The sequence below is a fragment of the Leptonychotes weddellii genome, chromosome 4 (genome assembly GCF_054177405.1).
Source record: "Leptonychotes weddellii isolate Sample4059 chromosome 4, ASM5417740v2, whole genome shotgun sequence".
NCBI lineage: Eukaryota > Metazoa > Chordata > Mammalia > Carnivora > Phocidae > Leptonychotes > Leptonychotes weddellii.
The window spans coordinates 105,926,534-105,953,013 of NC_138372.1; the positions used below are offsets into that span (position 1 = coordinate 105,926,534).

At 39.3% G+C, this 26,480-nt stretch overlaps 1 protein-coding gene across 3 annotated transcripts in view; it reads right to left on the reverse strand.

Moving 5' to 3' along the window:
* Nucleotides 1–26,480, reverse strand: part of TOX (thymocyte selection associated high mobility group box) — a 297,279-nt gene that overhangs the window by 146,541 nt on the left and 124,258 nt on the right. For 2 of the 3 annotated variants that reach the window (XM_081816027.1, XM_006739522.3), the window contains exon 2: nt 2,786–2,851. The exons of the other annotated variant lie outside the window; for it this stretch is intronic. In XM_081816027.1, the coding sequence (XP_081672153.1) occupies nt 2,786–2,851 (66 nt within the window). The remainder of the gene's footprint in view (nt 1–2,785; nt 2,852–26,480) is intronic. 3 annotated transcript variants of the gene reach the window in all.

A 26,480-nucleotide genomic window follows, 5' to 3' on the forward strand; every position in this document is an offset into this window, starting at 1 on the left:
AAAAAAAAAAAAATAAAATAAAGTACTGAGCTAGCTAGACCTGGCTCGAGCACACTTAGAGTGAGCTAATAAAGGAGAAAATAGTCAATATTCCAAGAATGGAGCCAGGGAGAAGTAGAAATGTCATGGGTTTTTATTGCATATTTGTCAGGCTTATTATAAGGTAGTATACTCAATTTAAAAGCTGCCTATCAATTACAAAATTATATGCAAAAAATTTTAAGGATTTGTATACACTAGCTTAAGAGGTATAGAATGCATGCAGTAGATAGTGCCAAAGAGCCCTTTGGGACTGTCTAAAAGAATATCATTAATTTTTACAGTGTACTTCCATTTCTGGAGCCATTCCAGCAGTGGCTTTCTATAAAAATCATTTCAAGTTTAGAATTATGCGCTTTGCTTGCAGCAACATCATAGGAGGAGTAGTTTACCATATGTTGCTACTTAGCAACTTAGTCTGTAAGTCCCAAAGCATGTACTGATTTGAAAATTGAACAGGAATTATAATTGTTGAGTGACGCTATGAGGCAAGTTGTCTTGGATTACTGAACTATGCAGATGTTTGATGTTATGTAGGAAAAGGGATAAAACTATTTTTTTTTCCTGTAAGATGACTAAAATCCTATTTATGGTTGCCGAAAGGGGTAAATTGATTAAAATTCCCCAAAAGAATACCAGGTAATGAATTTTTGAACAACACACTCTAAACACACAGTAAACAAAAGGAATGTTAAGTGTAAAATTTAGCGAAGGCCATTCAACTTATGTAATTTGCAAAGTTTATTTCCCCCAGAGTATGTATTATCTTGCATCAGTCTAATTTTTAAAATAGCACATTCGAAAAACATTTTCATATGTGCTACATTATTAAAAAATAGTTTGCTTCTGGCACACAAACCTGCCATATCTTTACAAAGCCCAAAAAGTATCTGGGGCTCTTTACACTTTCATAAATTATCACTGGTATTTAAAACATTCTTAGTAACTCCTGATTGAAATATTAAAAGAAATAATGTTAGTTGTTTGATTTTAGTCAGGGGCTTAATCTTATCCATTGTACTTGAATTTAAAAGTCTAAGGAGCCAAGTTGTTATGATGTATATACTTTGAATTTCCAATCCTTTATCCAAAAGTCTTTAAGATGGACATAATGATTCTCTGAACGGGAGCTGCTGCTTTATAACAGCAATCATTTATTGAGTTTGTGTTTCTACTGTTTCAAACAAATTCAATTAGCCCTTACACTTCAAAACCCTAAAGGCACCAAAGAGATGATACTGGGTTGCTTTAATCTAATAGTAATACTAAACTTGTCAGTACAGTTTGGGGATTGATGGTTAGAAGAAAATTAATAGTAACATTTTTCATTTTTTAATCAAACAGTCCTATTCACAACTACCTATGGATCTCGGAGGCTACTTAGCCAAATGAATTCAGCGAAGTAAGAATTGTAAATGCAAAGCTCAGCCTTCCAAAGGTATTCTTAACCAACTGAGCCACCCAGGCGCCCCGTTCCAAAGGTATTCTGAAAGTGATCAACTCAGCTGAATGGAAGGAAATGGAGTCCGGATCTTTTGAACTTAATGATGACCTTCTCGTCTAAACCATATAGTGTGGTTTCCAGAGTGTCTGCCAGGGAAGGCAGTGATGGTAATGACTTCTAAATGCAAAGTTCATGGAGAGGCAGGCTTGCCTCTGTTTTGAGTTAAGCACGAGACATTTTGTTCTTAGAGAAATTTCAAAGCTTCACAAAGTGCACCCCTAACATATACATTAGATTAATTCACTGACAACCACCATGAAGAAAAATAGAAGTTTTATTTTTGTTCTCTGTTCCCCCGACCCATCCCAGTTATCAAATATCTTTGGGCGGCTATGCAAGGCATTGAAAACCCCTGTGTTAGGGTTTACGCCATAGTTACTGATACACGAAACTTCAAACTGCCATGGTTTTGCTATTCTAGAAAAAAAAAATGTTCAAATCTACAAAATACTCCTATGAACTCTCCCTCGCTTTCACTTATCCACGTGTTTATTTTTGCTCACAGTGTCCTTACATATTACATTACGCTGGCACCTTACGGCAGTTATAATTTTGCTTTAAATGCCCTCACTGGATTAAAGGGGCTGGTCTTAAGTATCTAAAAATAAATAGCCCAGAATTCACTTTTATAAAGGTAACCATTTGCATTTTCATTGGACTTTTGTTGTCACTTCTCATGATTAAATACCTTGTCAACAATTCCCAGGGAAATGGATACAAACGTGCTCTTGAAAGGTTTCAATCAGATCATGCATTTTGGCCGGAAAGCTACCCACCCCAGTAGATTCTGAAAGCAGCCACATAGCGCTCACTGGCCACGTGATCTTGGTTATAAATATAACATTGTATTGAAAACTGCCCCAATAGTTGATAATTAAAGCTCTTTGTGACACGTGTAGCTTATAATGATTAAACTCCTCTATAGTCAGAAGCACAAATAACCTGCACCTGTAAAGACTTTATTTCCTAAAGGTAAAACAACTGTTTAGGAAAGATCATGCTGGCAAAACAGCTGCTTGCCATTCTGGAGAGAAAACAAGGTAGTATCTTTCAACAAATGCCAACTCCGGTGTTTTATCAGCTCTATCTCATTAACTGGAAACAAGGCTTAAATGCTTTGTTTATAAATTATGATTATTCCTGATTGCAGCAGTTACTGATAGTGCTACTCATTTGCAATGCAACTCTTTGAATTTGTTTAATTACAATTTGAAACAAGGCAGAGAAGATTAATTAACCCACCTGGCTGGCTGGCACATAATCCTGGCTCGGCTCTGTCATGCTCATATACATGTTCTCACCGTCAAACTGCGAATGAAATAATAGTAAACATTCAGCAATCTTGACTGTGTGCATGTTTGTTGTTGCTGTTTTCACCATCAAACTGGAAAACAGTAGCCATAAAAAAAAAAAATACTGTGGTTGGGAATGCGGAAAATCTGTCATAGCAAGTGAGCCCCATCTTTTCTTTGATGTTTCTGTTGTCATCCTTCCTGACCCTGGATGTCAGTGATTTGGAGTAATTAGTGCTCTAGTAATTACAGCAAGCAAGCAAGAAATGAATGGTTTCCTTTCATCTGCAATCTGTTTTAAAACAAAAATGGCTCATTTTGCATACCATGTATACGGACTGCAGTTCTGTCGTAATGAAGTATTAAATGAATGGTGCTATCCACTACACAAATATACCAAGGTACAGCTCAAAGCCTTCTGAGTTTAGCTCTCAAAAATGAAAAAGTGCAGAGCTTTTATAACAGGCCAAAACTGGCTTCATCGCAATAGCCTTATGATGAACAGTTTTAACTTTACAATAACACTTGAAAAGAGCACGTGGGACTGCAACCGGGGCTAAGAATGATCATGACAATGAATACCAGTAAAAATATACAAGCTCTGCGATTCAACATCCCTCCTTAAAGTTTTTCAGAGATACAGAATTCATATTGGTATTACGGATGCACAGAAATTCATACACGGATTAATGAGTCGGGAACAAGAAGGGAGGAGGAGATTCAGGGGGTACAATGGCAGAACCGTTGGATGGTTCAAGCAACGGCAACATAACAACAACAACAACAACAACAACAACATACTTTTCATTATTTGGGTTTTCGAAAGCAGTAATCACTCCATTCAGATTTAATCCCCAGCTATCTTTAGTCATTTGATAAATGGGCAAAGCATTCCTTTTTTTAATTCGAAGAAGAATTTCCCCTAGGAAATAATCAAGTGGACTAATACAGCCAGCTTCAAAGAGCTGACTCTGAATATACTTTCATTGCCAGACTAATTTCAGACATGGGAACTTGAAAATCTGAAAAATGATTTTTCAAGACAGAATAGTGTTGCCGATGGAGGTGCAAATACACAGCAATATGGACATATTTTATATATCATCAAAAAAGGAGAAAATTGTGCTAATAGACCTCGCATTCCACCACCTCTGAGCTGCTAACATAAGAGGGTTGTACAAACACTGGGATACCCTAAAGCCTCTGAATAGGAGCCTACAGCAAGTGGGTGCCCTGAAGATTCACAGAAACAAGTAAAGACCTTCCTAAGGACACTGAAGCACTCACAAGGTTAAGTTCAAGGAACCGAAGGATTTCCTCACCCATCACCCGGCAAATGTATTTCATGTTCTGTGAACAAACTTATCTAAACAGATATGAAATCACTTATTGAACGATGGGGTTGTGAGGACAAGTCAGAAATAGCACACTGAGAAAAGACTAGCTAGACATTTGGTTGCTTTGTCATCTGGCTCAGGAGCCCTGAGTCCAAGTGACTTACCCAAGGTTGCTTTTCCATCAGTCAGGTGAATGCCTTCAACCCAAAGATAGGCTAGCCCCAGTCAATCCACCTGTTACTGCTAACAACTCAAAACCTGACAAAAAGCATCAGTCAGCATTTCTCCACCCCCACCCACTGTTGGTTTGTTTGCAAATGTTTTTAATGTTAAGATGCCAAAGAACCATTTAAAATATGGACAGTTTCTCTGACTATAACAAACTCAACTGAACAGAAGTAGAGGAGTGGATCAAATACTCCACGGCCTATGCATATTCTAGAAATGTGTTACTTTCTATTTCATCATCTCTAACTCATTTTCTAAATCTGGTGTCGTTCTCAAGCCAACTAAGACTTTGAAGTTTTGGTTTGAGTCTATCCAAAGTGTATGCTAATTGAGCATATTCAATGTTACTGCTCTTGATAAGGACTCTTTCCTCAAAAAGTACCAATGCTTAACTAACGTTGAGCCAAGGCTGAAAAAGCATTTTACAATAAAAGGTATGTGACTATGGGAATAGCTATTTTTTGGAGTACATTTCATGTCCCCATCACCTGCCTGGAGCTTTCCACGTATTAACTGATATGTATTAACTGATCCAATCTTCACAACCAAGAGTTAGGGATTATTATTGCATACATTCTACAAAGGAAGACACAAAGGCACAGAGAATTTAAGCTAGATGCTCAAGGTCACAGAGCCCTTACGAGGCAGGGCTGCCATTCAAAGGCAGGCAGCCTGACTTTCCAGCACATGCACTTAACCACCAGAACATATAAATAGATTCTGAATTATAACAATGAGTTAGCTATCAATTCTGAAAATAGTGTCAATAAATTATCAAAGCAGAGTGTTGGTGATATCTCAACCCCGAGATACTGTCCAGAAATTCTATGGCATTGTGAGACTTTCAAAAAAACAAGAGTCATATCATAGTGAGCTGCCAATTTAGTAATCAGGCTGGTGGAATATCTCCAGATTATTTATAATTAAGCCTCAAAGTATTGAGAGGAGGTAGGATGATGGTTTATTTTGTGTCAACCTGACTGGGCCATAGGGTGCCCAGATATTTGGTCAAATATCATTCTGGGTATGTCTGTGAGGGTATTTTTGGATGAAATTAACATTTGAATTGGTAGAATGAGTAAAGAAGACCACCCTCTTTACTGGGGGGGTGGGCTTCGTCTAATCAGTTGAAGGCCTAAACGGCACAAAAAGGCTAACTCTCCTGAGTAAGAAGGAACTCCTACTACCTGACTGATTGAACTGGAACAACAGTCTTTTCCTGCCATCAGACTTGACTTGAAACATCAGCTCTTGGGTCTTAAGCCTGCCAGCTTTTGGACTGAAACTATCCCATGGGCTCTCCTTTCCAGCTTCTCCGCTATAGTTTTGGACTTCTTCACCTCCACAGTCAAATGAGACAATTTCTTGTAACAAGTCACACATCCTGTTGGTTCTGTTTCTCTGGTGAACCCTAACTAAGAAGCTCTAACAGCTTCATTCTAGAGGACCTCCGATGTAGAAACACATGAAGGGATGACATCTGTTTCATGCTGTGCCTGCTTTCTAGGGGGACAGAAGCCGTGTGGATTTTGCTGTGAGAGTGCCTGAACTCACCGCGTCTCAGTACATCCCACATACATTCACACCTCTTCGCCCAGAATGCCTTTCTTCCCTTCTACTTCTCTTACACTCTTTGGTAATTTCTTACACTCCGTGGTTTCCCTTGGTCAGGGCTAGGCTGTCTGCAGCCTCTGGGCTCTCCCAGGGAGCCCTCTGGTTCCACGGGGGTTTTGTTATTAGGAGTCTAACTGCACTGAGCTGGGAGCTACCAGAGGACACACTGCACATCTTAGTTATCTTTAGTGTCTCTATAGCTTAGGGCCAGTGCATAGTGCATCCTTAGGAAATGTCTCAATAACAAAAATTAAGTAATACTTGCTTGACTAGATAGATTACTTTCCTAGAGAAGACGATCACTTGAGAAGAGAAAGAAGATTCAACTTTTAGAGAATGGTTTGAAGGCTTTGGAAAGGGGTCAGCTAAAAGTTTTACAGTGGATTAGAAGTGGCTACTCTAGAAGCAAAAGCCCTTTAAAAATGTACAGAAAGAGCTAGAACACCATTACTCAAATACTAGGTGTCATTCTTCCTCAAGACTTGTATAATGAAAAAACATATAGACTGGCCAAGAATCAAGAGGCCAGGCTATAAATGAGCATATGCCCTCTTTCTGAAGAATTTTGAGTTGCCAAACAAAAATACTTACGTGTGTCAGAACAGGCCTAGTCATTCTCCTTGTGGTTGGACCAACTCTTGGGCCATGATCCTGGCCCTCCCCCAGACCCTACGCCCTCTCCACAGACCCTACGCCCTCTCCACACACACCCCATCAGGAGCTGATTCCAGGGATTCACAGCGCCCCCCACCCACACCCCTTCCAGGAGCTGATTCCAGGGATTCCCAGCAGGCCTTGCCTGGATGCACCATTCTTAAACTGCCCTCTGTGTAGTGGGCACATGTCATTTAAAATGGAATTATGGTGCAGAGAGCTCTAGACTTTTGGTCTTGGAAAGATCCATGAAAGCCTCATATCTGAACCTCTCATGTTATGACTGGAGAAACAGACTTTTTATTGGTCACCTGGTCCATCTGGGACTAGAATCAAGGTCTGGATTCCTAGTAGAAGACTTTGCCACCACGACATGCTGCTTTATACTCCATCACTCATAGAACCAGGGGATCAGGCTCTATGATTCTTTGTATTTGCACATGGCTTAGGTGCATAACCCACAATCTTGTTGCATTCTTACATTAATGACCCTGCTTTGCTTTACCTGGGACCACATATTAGATGAACATTATTAATAATTGTTTTATTAAAAATAACTAATTACATTTCCTTATGTTTATCACAGTTATTATTCTTAGCAGTCAACTGAATTCAGGCATTATAACTTTTCAAAATATATCTAAGCATATGAGGACTTTTAATTTCTATGTATTCTCAATTTAAAACCTGAAGCAAAGTTTGAAAGAATAAAGAGGCTGGCTTATTTAAATCTAAATGTAAATGGCATCAACTCAGGATTAGCCTTTCTGACCAAGTGTTTTTATACTCTTTATTGTGTTTTTATTTCAAAGCACCAGGGGATGCAATCACATAAAAAGTCATTTATAATCTTCTACTACAGTTTTTTGAAATTGTTTTTAGAGGATATTAACCAAACCCATAATCCCAAAGAGCTTTTCAAACTAGGTAGTTATTATATCTTCTATTTAAAAACTGAAAGCTGACATCCGACACTGTCTGAACATAGTGAATGATGAGCAAAAAAATGGGCAGTATTAGGCTACCCAAACCACTAAAACCAGAAAAATCAAAGGCAGAATGTGAACTATAAATCAATCACTGGCATTGGTACAGGAAACGGGATCTTTTTAGGGAAACCATTAGAGGAAACCCAAAAAACTGCTCTTGGGGGGGTGGTGGAGAACCTCACAGAATCCATGAAACAGTACCACATTGTATCGCCTATAAAAGGGAAAACCTTACATTTCTGGGTGTTTTCTGAAGGAATATTTGATACTTTGATTTTTTTAAGAGCTAAAAGTAGAAATGTTTATAGCAGGGAGTTAATTTGACATTTCTGAGAAGATGCATTATAATAAATCATAAGGGAGGGTAATCGCCTCAAAATAAAGTATCTATTTTTATGTTGCTAGGCTCAATATAAGATTACAAGTCATCTTCCCCCCCCTTTTTTTTTTCTGAATAATGAAAGAAATAACTTAAGTTGGGGCAGTGAAGTCAAAGACTTTTGTTGTTTCATTGAAGCAAAGCATTTTGAAAGCTACCGGAAGGGTGATAATGAGCAGATGAGCATATAGCTTTCACTGCTGTTCCCATGCACAGGAACAATGTAGCCAATAAAAACAGAGCAAGGCAAACTCCTACACTTAGTACCCATCCTGCCATTCTCAAGTAATAAGGTCAGGAGACACCGGAGAGGGAATCTGTGTTTATTTATCCTCCAGCTTCAAGGCTGACTGTGTTGATGCAAAATAGTCTAAAGTAACATGCCTCCACGCGGAGCCAGGCTGAATGCAAAGAAAGCAGTTGCTCTGTTGGGGCTTTGAATGGACGCACGTTACAACCTGAGAGCACACAGAGCTGAAACAGGAAAGAGAAACCCCTTTCTGCAGACTCCTGTCACTTGAACTTGAGTGGTAAACACTCTGCTGCGGATCTGAATGGCACAGGGAAATAGGATCCGGGCATAGCGAGGCTGCAGGGAAGGCTTGGCCACTCTCAGAGAGAGATTACTGGACCCACAACTCAAATACTGTGCCCAGAACTTAGAATCTGGCCTCATTTTTTTTTTTTGGAACTGAATTTATATCTCATTTTTGTCCTCGTGATAGACTTATTTGGGGGAAGACTTGCCTATCGCGTTGCCTTGGTTAGTTTTGATAACTGAAATTGTCAATAATAATAATGCTATGCATAAACTTGTAACTCAAACAAACACTTATATCTTCTTTGAAGTACAGGCTCCGTACTTAAGATCATGATGCCATGATGGTTCAAGCCATTTGTTCACCTTTGCAGGCATTTTCGAATCACATCGAATGTATTAAGGCAGTTAGTTTTTCTAATTATCTTGTAATTATGGTGACTATTATTGCTCCCCATTTTACAGATGACAAAACTGAGGCAACAAAGGAGTGAAGTCGCTCGTCTGCGAGGGATCCAATCACATGTGCCCCAGCCCAGGTTTTCTCAGCCTGCTTTGACTTTGCTTTCGGGACTGGCTGACACGGTGCCCGTAGTCCCGAAGCCCCCGGAAAGACCGCTTCCGCTGCCACTAAAGCTAGCGACTGAGGACCCCCATGCCTGGCACCAGCTTCCAGCAGACGGCTCTGCACCTGGGCTAGAGCCAAAGAAGTTCTGCTTTCCCCCAGAGCCGGTGCAGAAGGGCTGAGCCACCTGTACTGAGAGTGTGGAGGAAATGGGACCCAGGGGAGGGGACTGACCCACAGCATTCCCTGGGACCTATTTAGAGAAGCCCCTCATGCCCAGAAACCAGGAAGGATTTGTTGCAGCTTAGAAATGTGTGCCTCACCGTTTGTTCTACCCGTCCCTTGTCTCCCTGTCTCGCTTCCTCTCTCCCTCACCCGAGTTTCCCTGGGCTTGTCCTCGCAGCGTTAGCACGTGAGTTTCACTACAGGCTCTGCTTTCTGGACAACTAGGACAATGCCCAGTCGTAAGTGACGGTGGTCTTTGGGGCAGAGCTACACTAATCTGATCCCATCTTTGCTCTGCTTTCATTATATTTTATTTAAGAATCATTAATTCTGGGACACCGGTGTGGCTCAGTCGGTTAAGCGGCTGCCTTTTTGGCTCAGGTCATGATCCCAGGTTCCTGGGATCGAGCCCCACATCGGGCTCCCTGCTCAGCGGGGAGCCTGCTCCTCCCTCTGCCTGCCGCTCCTCCTGCTTGTGCTCTCTCTGTCTCTCTCTCTCTCAAATAAATAAATAAAATCTTAAAAAAAATTGTTAATTCTATTTTCAATTCCTGTTGAAGACAGAAACAAACTTATGAAATAGTAATAAATAGAACAAAGATTTTCCTGTATCATGAAAACATCACTCTATTTGAAAGAAAGAAAAATGCAAGTTTCTAGAAACCTTCATTAACCCCAAACTTCCAACACAAAGCAATACATTTTCATTATGCATTATTTAAGAAAGCAAAGAATGTGTGGGATAAAAGCTTAACTATCAGTCCAACTCTATTCTGGTGAATCTAATGGAAATAAGTTTAACCAATTGAAAACGCATGATTTTCGCTAAAAGGCCTCCCTCCACAAGGTGTGTGATACTAGAAAATCAGGAGCAATGATTTCAGATTCCAGGTAGGAACATTGTTTTTGAAATGAATTCCCAAGTAATTTCTGAATCTCTATAAAGCATAAAGCTGTAAAACTATACTGTTGAGTTGAAACTAGTGTCGTTTCAAATGATCGGTTCAGAACATTCCTTTAACTTGTCATGTTTTAGACAAATTTTTCTGAATCCATGCAGTAAGGGAACAATTTGAGAAGTGCATTCAAACTTGTTGGCAATCCTTACCTAAGCTCACTATTTCCACATGATATCAGCTCTCACCTCATTTACCACAGTCCCTAATCCTGCATAGATGTGGAATGAAAAGTATGAAAGTCATTACTTTTGGGGGGCTGGTTCTTTTATTGCTAATATTCCTTCTTAAGCATGGGGAGCATTTTTCAGTATCTGACACGCACAGAAAAAAAGTGAGAGTATTTTTCTACACATGTCTGGTCTGGAAGATCATGCCCCTTTCTGGGAACCTCAAAACAAGATGAATGAAAGAGACTAGCAGAAGTTCAGAGTATTGATAAGGTTATGAGACTTGCATGATGGATTTACAAAAAAAGATTAACAGAGAAGTTATAAGCTGGTTAGGTGACAACTGAGTGGATTACAAACTTTTAAAAAAGATTTGAGGACAAACAATTGAATAATTTTGAAATTAAAAGTGGTAGTACCAAATAAAAATACAAATAGGAAGGTACAGAGTTATTAAGATGGAGATTCTCACTTCCCTATTATTATTACTCAGAAAATAACATTGTGCCTAAATATAACAATGATGTTACAGGAATAGACTTATGGTCATTAAAATCTCCTAATGGTAGGACAGGTGTTGAAATATATTTTGGTATTTCAGGGCAGACTTGACCAATTAGAAATACAAGAGGTTCAGTTTATATCCACCCCCTTTTTTCTTTTTGAGATCGTATTTGACATTTATTTTTTTCAAGTTCCAAAGAGTTTCTGTTTTTCAAATAGAAACATAATGACATTGTAAGAAACTGGATAAAATCCTTCAGGTTATTGAGTCTGAGCCTGTCCACTGTGAAAGGAAGCAAAGCTCTATTTGGCATGTATCTATCATTTTGAGAAACCAGGAAGTCACTCAATCCATTTGTTATATCAGGAGTATAATTTTTAAATTTTCTTTAACATCTTCAAATACTATTTAGTTATATCTATTTTTGCATAACCTCCTTTGATATTTAATCCGTGATCTCATGTGACTTTCCCTGCCGACTTATCCACATTTTTCTGAAGCTTATGGAATAATTTTCCCTGCATTAGCTTAAGGCTTTGTGCAGAAGATGTCCCCCCCTTCCCAAGGCATATGCATTATGTGTGTCTATAGAGTTTCCATTCCAAAGTTTCTTTTATTGTCTTCATGTTTATAGGAGTTCAAACTACTCCCCTTAGATTGTCCTGCACTCTCATTTGACTTTTTTTTTTTTTTTTGGTAGCATTCTCCCCAGTCCTTCATCCTCCCTTGCCAGAAACATGTCAGAGCTGAAACTACAAGTCTTATTGCTGGAAACAGAGGTGTGCTTCTGTTCAAAGCCTTATTTATACTGCGAAGTATTGAGAAGTGATTGGTCTCCTTTGTTTTATTTTCTGGAATGGCACCTTATGATGCTCTTTTGTTGAAAAATTGAGAGAAAAAACTATCACCACGTGGGACAACTGGGGGTAAGCCATCCAGCCTGGTCCATTAAAATTCAATGGTACTGGGGCGCCTGGGTGGCTCAGTTGGTTAAGCGACTGCCTTCGGCTCAGGTCATGATCCTGGAGTCCCGGGATCAAGTCCCACATCGGGCTCCCTGCTCAGCGGGGGGTCTGCTTCTCCCTCTGCCCTCTTCCCTCTCATGCTCTCTGTCTCTCATTCTCTCTCTCAAATAAATAAATAAATTTTTTTTTTTTTTAAAGATTTTATTTATTGGGCGCCTGGGTGGCTCAGTTGGTTAAGCGACTGCCTTCGGCTCAGGTCATGATCCTGGAGTCCCGGGATCGAGTCCCGCATCGGGCTCGCTGCTCAGCGGGGAGTCTGCTTCTCCTCTGACCCTCCCCCGTCTCGTGCTCTCTCTCTCTCTGAAATAAATAAATAAAATCTTAAAAAAAAAAAAAGAACACGCTTTACTCCACAGTCAGGCTAACAGAACCAGAGCAGTCAGCAGAAGCAGGAGGCGTGTTCTGAAAACCAGAGTCAAACGATCCAGGGCGGAGTTTCGGACCCCTCTCTGCCACTCAGTGGCTGTGAACTTGGGAAGACGTGGCCCTGCAGTGGGACTGTCATGAAGGCCAGGCCTGCCTGGGGAATCACCCAGCACCACACTCATGTCTACCAGATACTCGAAGTGAGTCCCTTACCTTTCTCTCTACTGTGTGATACCCTAGACAATGCCCGGATCAGTGTGTTACACTCATCTTCCTGCTTAAAATTCTTCACTACTCTCTCAGGTTTTCAAGGAAATTTCAACGTCCTTAGTTTTCAAACACAAGGCCCTTCATGATAAGAATGACTCTACTACTTGTACATGGCTGATGTCCACTCTGAAAGGCCTGGGCCGCTGCAGTGCCAGTAGTTAAGATGATTAGGGAGTTGAGCAGCCATTCTGGAACATTCTGGGTGTGAAAGGAGGGACTGAACAATTATGACTGAATAAAAGGCATGAACTTGGACTTTCCCAGCCAATGAGTCTCTTCCCACCTGAAGGTAAGCCTGCCCTAAAATGGCTGATGATTTAGGGTCCTTCCTCTGTGCCAACCTAAGTTCTCTATGGCATCTGGTGCTTTCCTGAAGCTTCTATGTCATTGTATTGCCCTTGTTTCACGACCTCTCTCCTACACTGGACTACGAACTCTTTGAAGGCAAGGACCTTCCTCTTGATTTTTCTATCCCCAGCGCCGAGCATAGGCCAAACATGTAGTATTTCCAAAATGGCAACGATGAAGGATTAAATAAATTCAGTGCAATATCGTGAGAATGAAAATCATCTCGGATATCTCGCTATTCTGTTATTCTGCAGTAGCATTTATTCCATGTGCTTTCAATTCCAAATCAATTTCTATCCATGAAAATAACTGCTCCCCCAGAGGCATTGGGCAACACCTTCTGCAAACCACATCGCACCCTAGTTTTCCCTTCCTTCCTGTCCTACAGGGACCAAATTTTCTTCCCTTGCTCTCATTGGAATCATTTGAAAAGAAGTTCACTTTATGAGATCTTAGATAATCGCTAACATCTTCATGGTACCAAGTAGGCAAGACCAGTTCCAGTAAGCAGATTGTGCCCATGCGGCTCCAGCTCAAGCTAGTTTATTTTTTCACGCTGACGTCAGGCTGCTGGTGAACATTTTGCTCTCTGAATCATCTCCAAATCTATCCCGGCATGCTAATGAAAAGCCGACTGGATTGGCAGACAGAATGCAAGTCATTCCTCCCCTTTCCCCATGTGGTCTGTAAGTAATTCAGGGCCTCTTGTTCCCTGGGAGGCATGGCAGAATAGGACAGAATTTAGGAGAGATTCCACCATGGAGTGGGTTTGAAATGAGAAGACCCTGATAGGAGTCCTGGTTCAGACACTTCTTAGTAGATTGGTCTTGTATATGTTCTTTGTGCAATTATTTCAGATTCAAAATGAGATATACCAAAGCATTGATAATGACAGAGCACTAAACATGTAAACACTGTGCTACATTCTGGAAACTATGGTACTTCTGCCTTATGGTAAGTTTATTGGACTGTTTCTGTCATTTGTTGGAAAGATCGATAGGCAGAAAGTATTGCAAAATCAGGCTCAATATGCCCTAAATTCGCCTGCGAAGAGGTCTTTAATAGAGAAAGTGATAGGTAGACATTATTTTTTAATCACTATCCTTATAAGTCCACCATCCTACCTTAAATATTAGATATAAGAAAATAGTAGTGTAATCACCAAATAAATGAAAACTTTATAGAGCATCATGTGTGTATCTATGTGCCCATAAATATGTGTATAAGCACATGTTCTTTACATATGTACATATTTATTTACTATGTGTGCGTGCAAAATATTTTTCTCCAGAAATGTTCTTTATTTGGCTTTCATTTATGTTATTTTAGGTTATATAGGAGAGCAATATTAAAAACCACCACTTAAAATTGCAGGAGAAGTTGTCTGAAAATGCAAAGCATAACTGAATGTCTCTCTTAATTTACAGAGAAACTGTTACCCAGTCATAGTGAACTACATTATATCACATTCACTAAACTTGCTTCAGGTGAATTTATTGTCATAAAATGAAGATTTCAGACAGTTCTGGCATAAAAAAATGCAATGTTATACTTAAATATATAGTAGTAAGATATAGAATGATATAGGTCTCCTATAGCATTTTATTTTTCATAGCTTATTAGCTTTAAGCATTAAATTATCCACAAGATAACAATCGCTCATTGTATTTTATGGAGCTATATAACAATTTCTGTTCTGGTTCACCAGTTGCATAACTCAGCGAGATACTTAGGATAGGCTGTTTCAGTAATCAGTCAATGTTCCTTATAACGCTCACATCAAAGAAATTATGTAATCTCTACTGCTCTGTAACCTATTATTTCACTTTCTGTAAGAAACTTTACATCATTAATACCTTTTGCACATTTCCTATTTGCTATGAAAAATTCTGGAATAATACATTTATATAACAATTAAGTAAATTAATATTAATGTTAGATTAAGTGGTCTCAGGACTTCTTGGTTTGAAATGCCTTCTCAACAGTTCTGAGCAAAATGTACATATTTTAAATATATCTAATGAGTCTTGTCACTAAGAAATTCTTCAATGTTACTTAAAGACATTCAACTTGAAACAAATAATTTAAACATTATAGAAGTCAGAATAGAATGGAAACTAAACATTAGAGCAAAATCAAATTATCCAAGATGGATTTTTATTTTAAAAGCAGAACAGTGTTGTCTTTTCTTCAGAGCTAACTTGACCTTCCTCAGAAAGTTATATTATAGTGCCTATTGCCCATTGTACATAATATAGGCAACAAAGCTCTTTGGACACATGACAGGAAAATACCTTGCATCTAATACGTAAAATCCATATTTTAAGATGCCCCCACTGCATCCCAGTTTCAGGCAACGAAACTGCATTTGTAACAACACATTTGTATTAGCAGTTCCAAAAGCTAATGTAGTTTCTCAAAACATGTACATTCCTACCTTTATGCAGATCGTAAGCTGTGCTTTCTAAAACTGAATTTTTACACTGTTGAAAAGGAAAGGGCCTGTGGATATGCATTTTTAGGAAAACTTATGAGGCTTCATACATCTCCTGTTTTCTCCACAACTCCTCTATTTCATCCATTAGCAGTCACTGAAGACTATTTTCAGTCCAGCATTCTTTAAGGTGTGAAGCTGATTTAATAAAAGGATTCTGTGATGCCAACCACATAGTTGAAGCAATTCCATTATTTAAATGGTCATTAGCACTTCCTTGGATCCTTTTGGATTCGAGTTTTGTTTTGATTTTGTTTTTTTCAATTGCTTGGCCCTGGCTTTGCTCATTCTATTTAATAATATCGTGATAGATATACAAGGCAACCCACATCCTCTATGGATGTGTTTCTCAGCTGGGGGTGATTCTGCCACCCCCCACCCCCGCTTTGATGGTTAGGACTGAAGGGGTACTACCAGCATCTAGTGGGTAGAGCCAGGATGTCTCTGCACATCCTACAAAGCGCAGAGCAGCCCCCTTACAAAAGAATTATCAGCCCCAGTGTGAACAGTGTTGCTGCAGAGAAACCTGGTGTCTGAAATGTGTTGAGTTTGACGTTTGGTCATTTTCATAGAAACTGTGAGATGAGAGATGAAATCAACTATGAAATGACTCACTTAAGGAATAAAGGTAGCTCAAATCCTACATCAATTAAATCATCTACTTAAAAAAAAAAAGCCATTTACATATGGTCTAAATAGCTTGTTGAATGCAATGAAATCACCCAACTCTTAAAGGTCTGACAGCCCTATTCCAGGTGCTCTGGGCATGGTGTTCAAAACCAAGAATTAAAGAACATCACCCCATGCCTACAACTCCACTAATTTGAAATAAACATACACTGTATTAGATACACTTTGGAGTTACAATTACTCTGGATAACTACAGAAAAACAAAATTAATTCTTCACACTACACATAAAAACTGCTACTTGTCATGGTTGAAACCTGAGAGCTCTAAGAAAAATTAGCAATTTGTTAATTGGGATTCTATTTATCCTTTCATGCACAAAACTAATTATTTGTTTGCAAGATGCTGTGTCTTCATTAAAACGATTAGCATTTTGAGTAGATGGCAGTATTAATTTTATAAATGAAATTGGAATTTCACCACACTGTTTCATGCAGTTAAGACAATGAGTATTTCCACATGATCTCAATCTGTCTAAAAAGGACCATTCTTTATAGAAACAGAAAGCAGATATATCTAATTCACAATGTCCACTATTTTTGGAAAAGTCTTCCTAGATATCAAGGAGGCCTATATATTATTTTTTAAAAGATAAACATGAATATGTAATATGTATATATGATATTGGGCTATGTACATTTACCAAACCTTATCTTCCCCCAATTTTTAAACAAATATAAATCAAATATAAAGCATATATAAAGTCATTTCTTCAATTTTTCTAAGGAAGGGGAGCCTGTGACCAAATTATCTTCTCCAAGAGCAAGAGCAACTAATCTAAAATTAATTAATAAGTCTTCTGAATTTGGAATGTATTCCCTATTTTTTTAGGCAGCATGCTTATTACCCCAATAGTGACTTTATTGGTTTAATAATATTATGAATTTCATTCGCTTAGAATGTGGTAGTTGGACATGAAGGGGAGTGTCTTGGGAATGTTAAGGGTCAGCTAAGGGAAGGCTATGGGATTTTAGATGGCCTCGGGCAATTCATAAAGTGGATGGCCTTCCCAGTGGATAACTAGAAGTGGGAAAGTGGAGCCTAGGACCACTTCAATTTTTGTGGAATCAGAAGACACAACAAATTAGAAGTGTTCAGAGAAAACAAAATCTATATAAGGCAGAACTCTGAGAAAAGTTAGCCTGGGTTCTCTTCCACACCTTGAAAATGGTAAATACCCCACACTGCTGGAGCCCACCTCTCAAACTGGTTGAGTAACTTTAATGAATAAGGCAAGAAATCTGGTTGCAAAATCCTCTGATAATATTAGCGGAAATAAACTAGCTAAGGTTTTCAAGCATTTAAACACGATTTGTTCCTAAATAGAAAAGTATTTATTAATAGACTTGTTTTTTAAAAGAGCATATTTTTTAAGTTTATAAGCTTTATTTTTTAGATCAGTTTAAGTTCATAGAAAAACTGAATGCAAACTACAGAGAGTCCTCATATACTCCCCATCCCCACCAATGCACAACCCCTCCCCGCATTGACATCCCACACCACAATGGTACATTTGTTACAATCGATGAACCTACATTGACACATCATTACCACCCAAAGCCCATAGAGTAAGTTAGGCTCACCGTTAGTGGTGTGTATTCCATGGGTTTTGACAAATGCATAATGACATGTATCCACCACTACAGTACATATCATGTAGAAAAAGAACTATACTGGGGGCGCCTGGGTGGCTCAGTCGGTTAAGCATCTGCCTTCAGCTCAGGTCATGATCCCGGGGTCCTGGGATTGAGCTCCGCATCGGGTTCCCTGCTTCTCCCTCTCCCTTTGCCTCTCCCCCTGCTTGTGCTCTCTCTCGCTATCTCTGTCACTACCTGTCTTTCTCTATCAAATAAATAAATAAAATCTTTTTTTAAAAAAAAGAACTATACTGGTGGCATTTAAAAATTTTTTTTTTGTCTACACAGAGTTAAGAGGATTCTTTTCAGCCAGTGCTGCCTCTATCTACCTCCAAAAAGTGATGTTGCTAAAAATAAAGCCTCTAGTCTAAGCTCCCACTTGCAGTCCTTACCACACTGCGTATTAATTGGATTTTTCTTAAATTAACATTTGGGAAGGGTTAATGGAAAATGACATGCCTATTTAATGCTCTGCTCATTCGACATGATATCTTTCCAGAAATATCTGTAAGTAGATACAGGCTTTTACATGGATTAAAATGTCAGTAGTTGATTTCATAAAGAAGCAACACCACAATTATATTTCTTGTGCTACTCCATCCTCAAACTGAATTTCTGGGAACATTTCCAAGTATCCCCAACAGCCTTTCTAGGTTAGTGACCAGGAATGTTTGCAAGTGACTAAATTTATATCATTTGGGCAAAAACTTCCCTTTGTGTTTCAGGCTATATTGATACAGAACAAAATAGAGTACAGAATTGGCAATTATCCTATTAATTTGATGAATGTGGACAGCTACACCAGATATTTTAAACCACCAAACAGGATTTTTTTTTTCATCTCGATGATCTAATTTGTTAACCAGATAACTGCCAAGACTCCAACTTCATTCTGTTCCATATAAAATTATTCATAATTTTTCATATTTCCAGTATCAGCTACTTAAGGGAAATGAATGTAAATGTATGGGTATTTTTGCGTTAAGGCTGTATTTCTCACTCCATACTGATGATGTAAAATGAAACAAAGAGAGAACATAGATAGTTATGGCTATTTTTGTCTGGCTTCTCAAATGGCCAGTATACATTAAAAAGCAATATGGCATGGTGGCTAATATCAACAGCTTTGGAGCCAACATGCTTGAGTTCAATGCTGGCTCTGCCTCCTACTCTATATGTGACCACTGCCTCAGTTTTTCTATCTGTAAAATGGGGAAACAGTGGTGCCTATCTCATGGGTCCTTGTGAGGATTAAATGAGCCGGTACATATAAAGTGCTTAAAATAGAGCTCAGATCATAGTAAGCACTGAATACTATAGCTATTATCCTTATATTAAATTCATTGCTAGATTGGCCAAACCCATGAAGTATCTTTTAGGGATGATAACAATGTCTTAAAACTGGATTTTGCAGGTGGTCGCACAACTCTGTAAATTTAACAAAAATCATTTAATTGTCCATTTAGCACAGGGGAAATTCATGGTAAGAAATGATACCACAATAAAGCTGTTTAAAAAAAAAAAAAAGAGTGTCCAGCCTTATTAACTCTATAGCATTAGGCTCCTGAACTGTAAAGTCTGAGAGTAAGAACTGAGAAGCATGAGGGAAGGAAAGAGAAAGCTCAATGGAGCTAGAGCCTGTCCTTTCTTCTGTCCTGTTGGATGAATTGCTTCTTAGTACAGGAGGAGAACATCTCATTTGCTGTCTCCTTTGAGCTGCTTCTTCACCTGTCCTCTCAGCACCCACAAGTCACTATTAATCATCTGTCCAGCACTGGGAGGGGAATTTTGAAAAAGCCTAAAAATTACTCTTCTATTTGCAGTGTGTCCCGAGCCTACACCTAAACCGTCTGTTTCCTGCAACGCTGTTTCTTAAAATTGAGTATAATTTAACAATACTCTAGGTATGACTTTCTCACTCTCCTTAACCTCATTGGTGATTTACATTTTTTTTTCATTGATTCACTCATTAATTCAGCATTTATTATGCCACCACCCCTATGCTCCAGGCACATTTCTGGAAAGTGGGGGGGAGGGGAAGGCCAAAATAATATGTTCCCTGCCCTCAAGAGTCTCATAGCTTCTAAAGTGGCTCTGTCTGTCTAGATATGTCCCTTTTTAAGTCTACTCACTGTTCCTTAATTAAAAAACAAAACAAAACAAAACAAAGACAAAACTTGAATCTTCTTTGAAGCTCCTTCCCCCTTTCCAGTGTAGAACACTTCCCACTTCCTCATCTCACAGCTCAAAAGGAAGACATTAGAGCTGGTTCCTTCCACTGTCATTGGCAACTTCTCTTCCTGAGTCCGTGTTGGCTGCTCATCCCACATCTTCTGTCCTAATCCTTGTCGTTTAGTTTCTAGGACACCTTCGTGGTTTCCTTCCTTTCCTAGTCATTACCTTTCCTGGTTTCAATATCCCTGCTGCCAATCTTTCCAAAATGACCTTCACTTTTTTGTTGTTGTTAGCGCAGTTTTAATTAATGACTACACTTCAACTTCCTGTTAGGCGCTGGGAGGAACGTACACTTGTCAGCATACAGAATGGACCTCTGTGCATATTGTTATAAAATTCCTTGCTCTCACTAGAACTTCCTCCCCTTTCACTTCTTCCATTTTTTTTAGCTTCTGAGTCTTCTATCTTGCTCTTCTCATTACCTTTAATAACCCACTTCTCCCTAGTCTTTGTTCCATTGACTCCAAGAAGATGTCAGTTGGATTTCAGGGCTGGTCCTTTCAAGGAAGCTCTTTCTATTGTCCTATTTCTTTTGGCATGTTTGTCTTTTCCCCCCCTGTTCCTGTCTTACACTTCTCTAATCCTGGGAAAATCTCGCTATCTTGCTTTCTTAGTCCCTGCTTCAAAGCCACGTGATGTTACTAGAGATTATCATGAAGTTGAACTGATGAATTCCACTGAACAGTCTTACTTAGGTGCTAATTAGCTCAGCCCCTTTTGGGCAGGGGAGAACCATGTTCAAAGCTGCAATTTAAGAAATTACTCTCAGAATTATATTGGGTGGGTTGCATTAAGAGAATCCCGGGTGACAGAAGACTGGTTAGAAGACTGTGGCAACATGGGGTGCCTGGGTGGCACAGTCAGTTAAGCGTCTGACTCTTGGTTTCAGCTCAGGTCTCATCTCAGGGGCATGAGATCGAGTCCCATGTCGGGTTGAGTGTGGAGCCTGCTTGAGTTTCTCTCTCCCTCTTCCTCTGCCCCTCCCTCCCCTAAAATAAATAAATAAATCTTTTAAAAAAACACTATAGCAACAGTCTGGACAAGAGCTGACAGAGATTAGGATTGAATGGGTATTTCTGATCTATAATCTGCAAGACTTGGTATCCAAAGGAGAGAGAAGTATCCACAAGATATTTAAATTATGAGATTCGGTGACTAAGGTGCATGAGGTTTCTTTGATGAAGACGGCTAGCAGGGAGTAAAAATGAAAAGGTGAAGGCAGGCAGAAGCTCTCACTGAGTTCCCATCCCATTCCCCACCTTGCCTATTCTAAGCTTTTTCCCCGATCCTCAGATACTCAATCCCTGATGACCTCTCCCCAACGATGACCTTGCCTCTTCCTGTACAGAAAAATCTACCTGAAGAAGCTGCCTAATTCTCTTCCTCTCCATCTCCACACTTTTGTTTGAAACCAAATTCTTTCTTTTTCCCTTTGGGTTTTAGAGGTATATTTTTCTTCCTTCTCAGAGAGAGCCTTCCCCGTGTACTCTCAACTATATCCTCCCCTTGCAAATTGTCCGATCGGTGATGTCTCATCTTTTATCACCCCTCTGCCTACAAAAAGGCCCAGATTTCTTCTTTATTCTCTCTCTCTCTCTCTCTCTCTCACACACACACACACACACAAAACAAAACCCAAACAACCAACATAGGATTCTTCCCTATGCTCAGCTACTCCTTCAAGTTACTAACTTATCTCTCTCCTTTCCATTATCACAAAACGTCTCAAAATAACCTGGTATGCTTGCTACATGCCTTTTCTAACCACTTATTCACTTGTCTCCTGACCCCTTGAATTCTTGTGTTGGCATCTTCACTCCTGACACCGTTTCTCATACACTTCCTCTCATTCAGAACTAACAACCAGTCCATCCCTCTTGGATAGCTCAGTCTTTGATTTTCACACTGATCTCCCCAAAAGCCTCTTCCCTGGCCCCACTCCACTTTCCTTACTCCCAAGTCCCACTGAAGGGATTGGCTCCCTGAATCCTCTTCTCAGGAATGAGCTCTCTTTGACAGAGCAGCTATTGATTCTCATATATCTTTTCAGCAATGACCTCTCTGCTAATGTCCATCTTTTCATTTGTACTCCCTGCTGGCCATCTTCCTCCAGGAAACCTGTCAGAAGTGCACACTGACTGTCTTCAAGGCTCAGCTCTTCTTCCTTCTAAAGTTGTTCCTCTATTTTTATTAATGTCACATCTCATGCTCCTTAGTCATGGAATCTCATCATTTAAATAGCTTGTGGCTACTTCTCTCTCCCTTTCATACCAACAAGTCCTGCAGATCACAGATCTGAAATACCCATTTCCACCACTTCAATCCTAATCCCTGCCCTGTCCCCTCTTGTCCAGACTGTTGCCATAAGCCTCTAACTGGTCTTCTACCATCCAGGCTTCTCTTCATGCAACCCATCCCATATAATTCTGAGAATAATTTCTTAAATTGCAGCTTTAAACATGGTTCTCTCCCCTGCTCAAAATATGCCCTGGCTTCTCACTGCCAGTTGAATAAAATGAAGTCTTCTTATTCTGATATCCAAAGCTTTCTACCATCTGCTCTCAGCTCAGTGAAGCTGGAACCGCTGCCAAACTGAGCTGCTCCATGGGCCCTCTGAGCTCACCGTTCCCCTCCCAGATGCATTTATTCACATAGTTCCTCTGTTTGGAATATCATACTTCCTCATCAAATAGCCAGATTTGACCATCCTTCTCTTATAGCCTCCCTGATCCACAAACCAGAGTGATATGTATCCCTCCTCGGATCAGAAATACTATTTCTTTTACATTGGTATCAGTCTGACTGAAACATTTGTGCATGTGTCCTACTTTATCTACTAGCTTGCAAACTCTTTGGGAGCAGAGGCTGTGGATCTGAGTCTAATTTGGTGACTATATACACACCATCACATAGAGTGTTGGTTCCCAAACATGCCACGAAGACAATTCCCTACAGAACTTGTTAAAACACACACTACTGCCCCCCCACCCCACCAAGTTTTTGAGTCACTAGGTCAGGAAAAGGAGAATTTGCATGTCTAACAGATTCTCAGGTGATGCTGATGCTGCTAGTCCAGGAACCACAATTTGAGAACCATTTGCACAGACAGGGTGAAACCTTCTAGGCTCAAATCTATTTTCTCTCTCTCAAATGCCACAAAACTTTGAATAAATAGACAAACGTTCTGAGCCCCAAGTTCTTCATGTGTAAAAGTGAAATCACAATACTACTAGTTCTGCATACATGACGGATGGTGGTTAAAATCAATCACCAAAATATGTAGAATACCATATAAATAAATGTCAAATGGATAAAATAGTTAAGCGATCCACCTCAGAAAGCCAAATGCATTTGGGTAATATTTTTCTCGGTGTCCCTTTCTTCTTTGTTCAGTGTATGCTTTTGAGCTTATTCTCCAGTGAAATAATCACTTCCCTTTTCTCCTATAGAGATTCTGTAAAACGTGACTGAAAAAACCCAATGCTACACTTGACATCAGATGCAACAAATATATTTCAGAAATTCTCTCCTTGGGTCTCTGTGCAAGGTGCACATGGAAGCAGTTGGCCCATCAGTTGAAAAATTCCCTCCACTGAAAATGAATGACTTGGCTCATTCCCTATGTGTCCCTGAAATTCAGGGCTAGTATTAGGGCGAGGCTACTTTGCCTCAGGACAAAAACTTGAGGGAGTGCTAAATAACTGAGTAGTCAAGACAAATGGTATTTTAACATAATATTGTTTTAAATAAGCACTAATGCAAAAAACCCATGATGGTGGGGAGTGGCTTCATAACATTGGATTTGGCAGTGATTTCTTGGGTCTGACACCAAAAGCAGAGGCAACAAAAAATATCTCTAAAGTGGACTATATCAAAATTAGAAACTTCCATGCATTAGAGGACATAATCACCAGAGTAAAAGTCAGCCCACAGAATGAAAGAAAATATTTGTAAATCATATATCTGATAAGAGCTTAATATCTAGAATATATGAAGAACTCTGACAGCGCTAAAAAAAAAAAAAAAGAAGAAAGAAAAGAAGAAGAAAAGATTTAACCCTGTTAAAAATGGGCAAAAGACTTGAGTACACATTTCTCCCAAGAAGACAGACAAATGACCAGTAAGCACATGAAAATATGCTCAACATTACTAATCACTAGAAAAATGCAAATCAAAACCACAAGGAGGTACCACTTCACACCCATTAGGATGGCTATTATACTAGAAAAAAGAAAAGGAAAGAACAAGTGTTTGCAAGCACATGGAGATATTAGAGCCCTTGTGCACTCTTGGTGAAAATGTAAAATGGTACGGCTGCCATGGAAAACAGTATGGAGGCTCCTCAAAAAAATGAAACATAGAATGAACACACTATCTACCAATTCCACTTCTGGGTACATACCCAAAGAATTGAAAGCATGGACTCAAATAGATATTCATACACCCATGTTAGTAACAGCAATATTCATAAGAGCCAAAAGGTCGAAGCACCCCAGATCTCATCAGCGGATGAATGGATCAACAAAATGTGGTAGATACAAACCGTGGAATATTAATCAACCTTAAAAATGAAAGAAATTCTGGGCGCCTGGGTGGCTTAGTCGTTAAGTGTCTGCCTTCTGCTCAGGTCATGGTCCCAGTGTCCTGGGATTGAGCCCCGCATCGGTCTCCCTGCTCTGCAGGAAGCCTTCTTCTCCCTCTCCCACTCTCCCTGCTTATGTTCCCTCTCTCGCGGTGTCTCTCCCTGTCAAATAAATAAAATCTTTAAAAAAAAAAATGAAAGAAATTCTGACACATGCTACAACATGGAAGAAGCTTGAGGACATTATGCTAAGTGAAACATGCCCATCACGAAAAGACAAATACTGCATGATTCCACTTATATGTGGTATCTAAAGTAATCAAGCTCATAGAAACAGAAAGTAGAATGGTGGTTGCCAGGGGCTGGGAGGAGGGGGAAATGGGAAGGAGGAGGACAGGTTTCATAGGTACAGAGTTTCAGTTTAGAAAGATGAAAAAGTTCCGGATGTAAGCTGGGCAAAAATGTCCATCTACTTAACATTACTAAACTGTACATCTGCAAGCAATTAGGGTGGAAAATTTCATGTTATGTGTATATTACCACAATTTTAAAAAATAACTAAAAAATCCACAATGAACAAAGTATGAAAATGCTTAATAAAGGCAGGACTAGTATAAATTTTGAGAAGTTGTCCGGTTCTGTAGTTAAGAGATCAACAGACCATACAATCTTTTCTTGTTGTTTTCCACGAATTGGTAAGTGGTGTCCTAGTGCCTTGTGAAATGATTCTCCACCCTTCATGCTTTTTCAAGTTTGCAAGGAGTTCTCCCATTTTTAAAACTTCCATTTCTTGGGGAGCCTGGGTAGCTCAGTCAGTTGAGTGTCCAACTCTTGATTTCCACTCAAGTCATGATCTCAGGGTCGTGGGATCAAGACTCTCTCTCCCTCTCTCTCTGCCCCTCCCCCTGCTCATGCTCTCTCTAAATAAATAAATAAATAAATAAATAAAATCTTTTTAAAAAAACAAAAACAAAACCACTTCCATTTCTTCTGCTTGTAAGTGTAGAGGAATCTGAGAGCATAAAGGTCATCTAATGATTCATCAATAGTTAACAAGGGACAAAAAATTCTCACTGTTGATCTGTAATTTCAGTGCTCTGATGATGGTTCAAATCCTAATCTTTATAATAATCAATGGCATGGTCTAGTTCCAATGCACTTCAATCAGCTCATTTAAAAATCCTCACTAGTCTTCTCAAACACAGCACTTAAGTGTCATCACTTAAATTTACTGATGGCGAAACACAGGACAGAGAGGACACTTAAGGGAAGTACTCAGGGTTCTGCTAATCAGAGGACCCATTGTCAAAGAGCAGGAAATTCTTCATGGTTTCAGAGCTGGGCTCTCAATGGTGGAATCTAGCAAAAACTCACAGGATTTAAAGCTAGAATACAGATTCCCAGTGCTGTCTCAGTTACTGGAACACACTTCCATTGGTCGCAAAGAAAACCACAGAAATGCAAGGGAGATTATAGTCTGGCATTTAGTTCATGCAGTTCAAAATACCTTTAAGCAATGAAAATCCTATAAGCCTCAAGAGTCAGAAAGCGATTTAATGAATAGGTTTTATACTTTAAAAAAAAAAAAAAAGCTCAAAGAACAATCTGAATTATGTATTCTATTCTATTTCTTACTGTTAAATGCAGATATTGAAATGTATATCCAGAGCTTTATAGGAACACAAAGTAAAAGCAATGTCGTGTATTATGTTCCAGGAGGTAATTCAGTGTTTTAGGATGAGCCAAGAGATTTATCAAGCAGCCTCTAAGGGAGGCAGAGTTCAAGTCTGGGCTCATCAATAATACATAAATAAACTGAACAATTAGGTACAAAGCAACT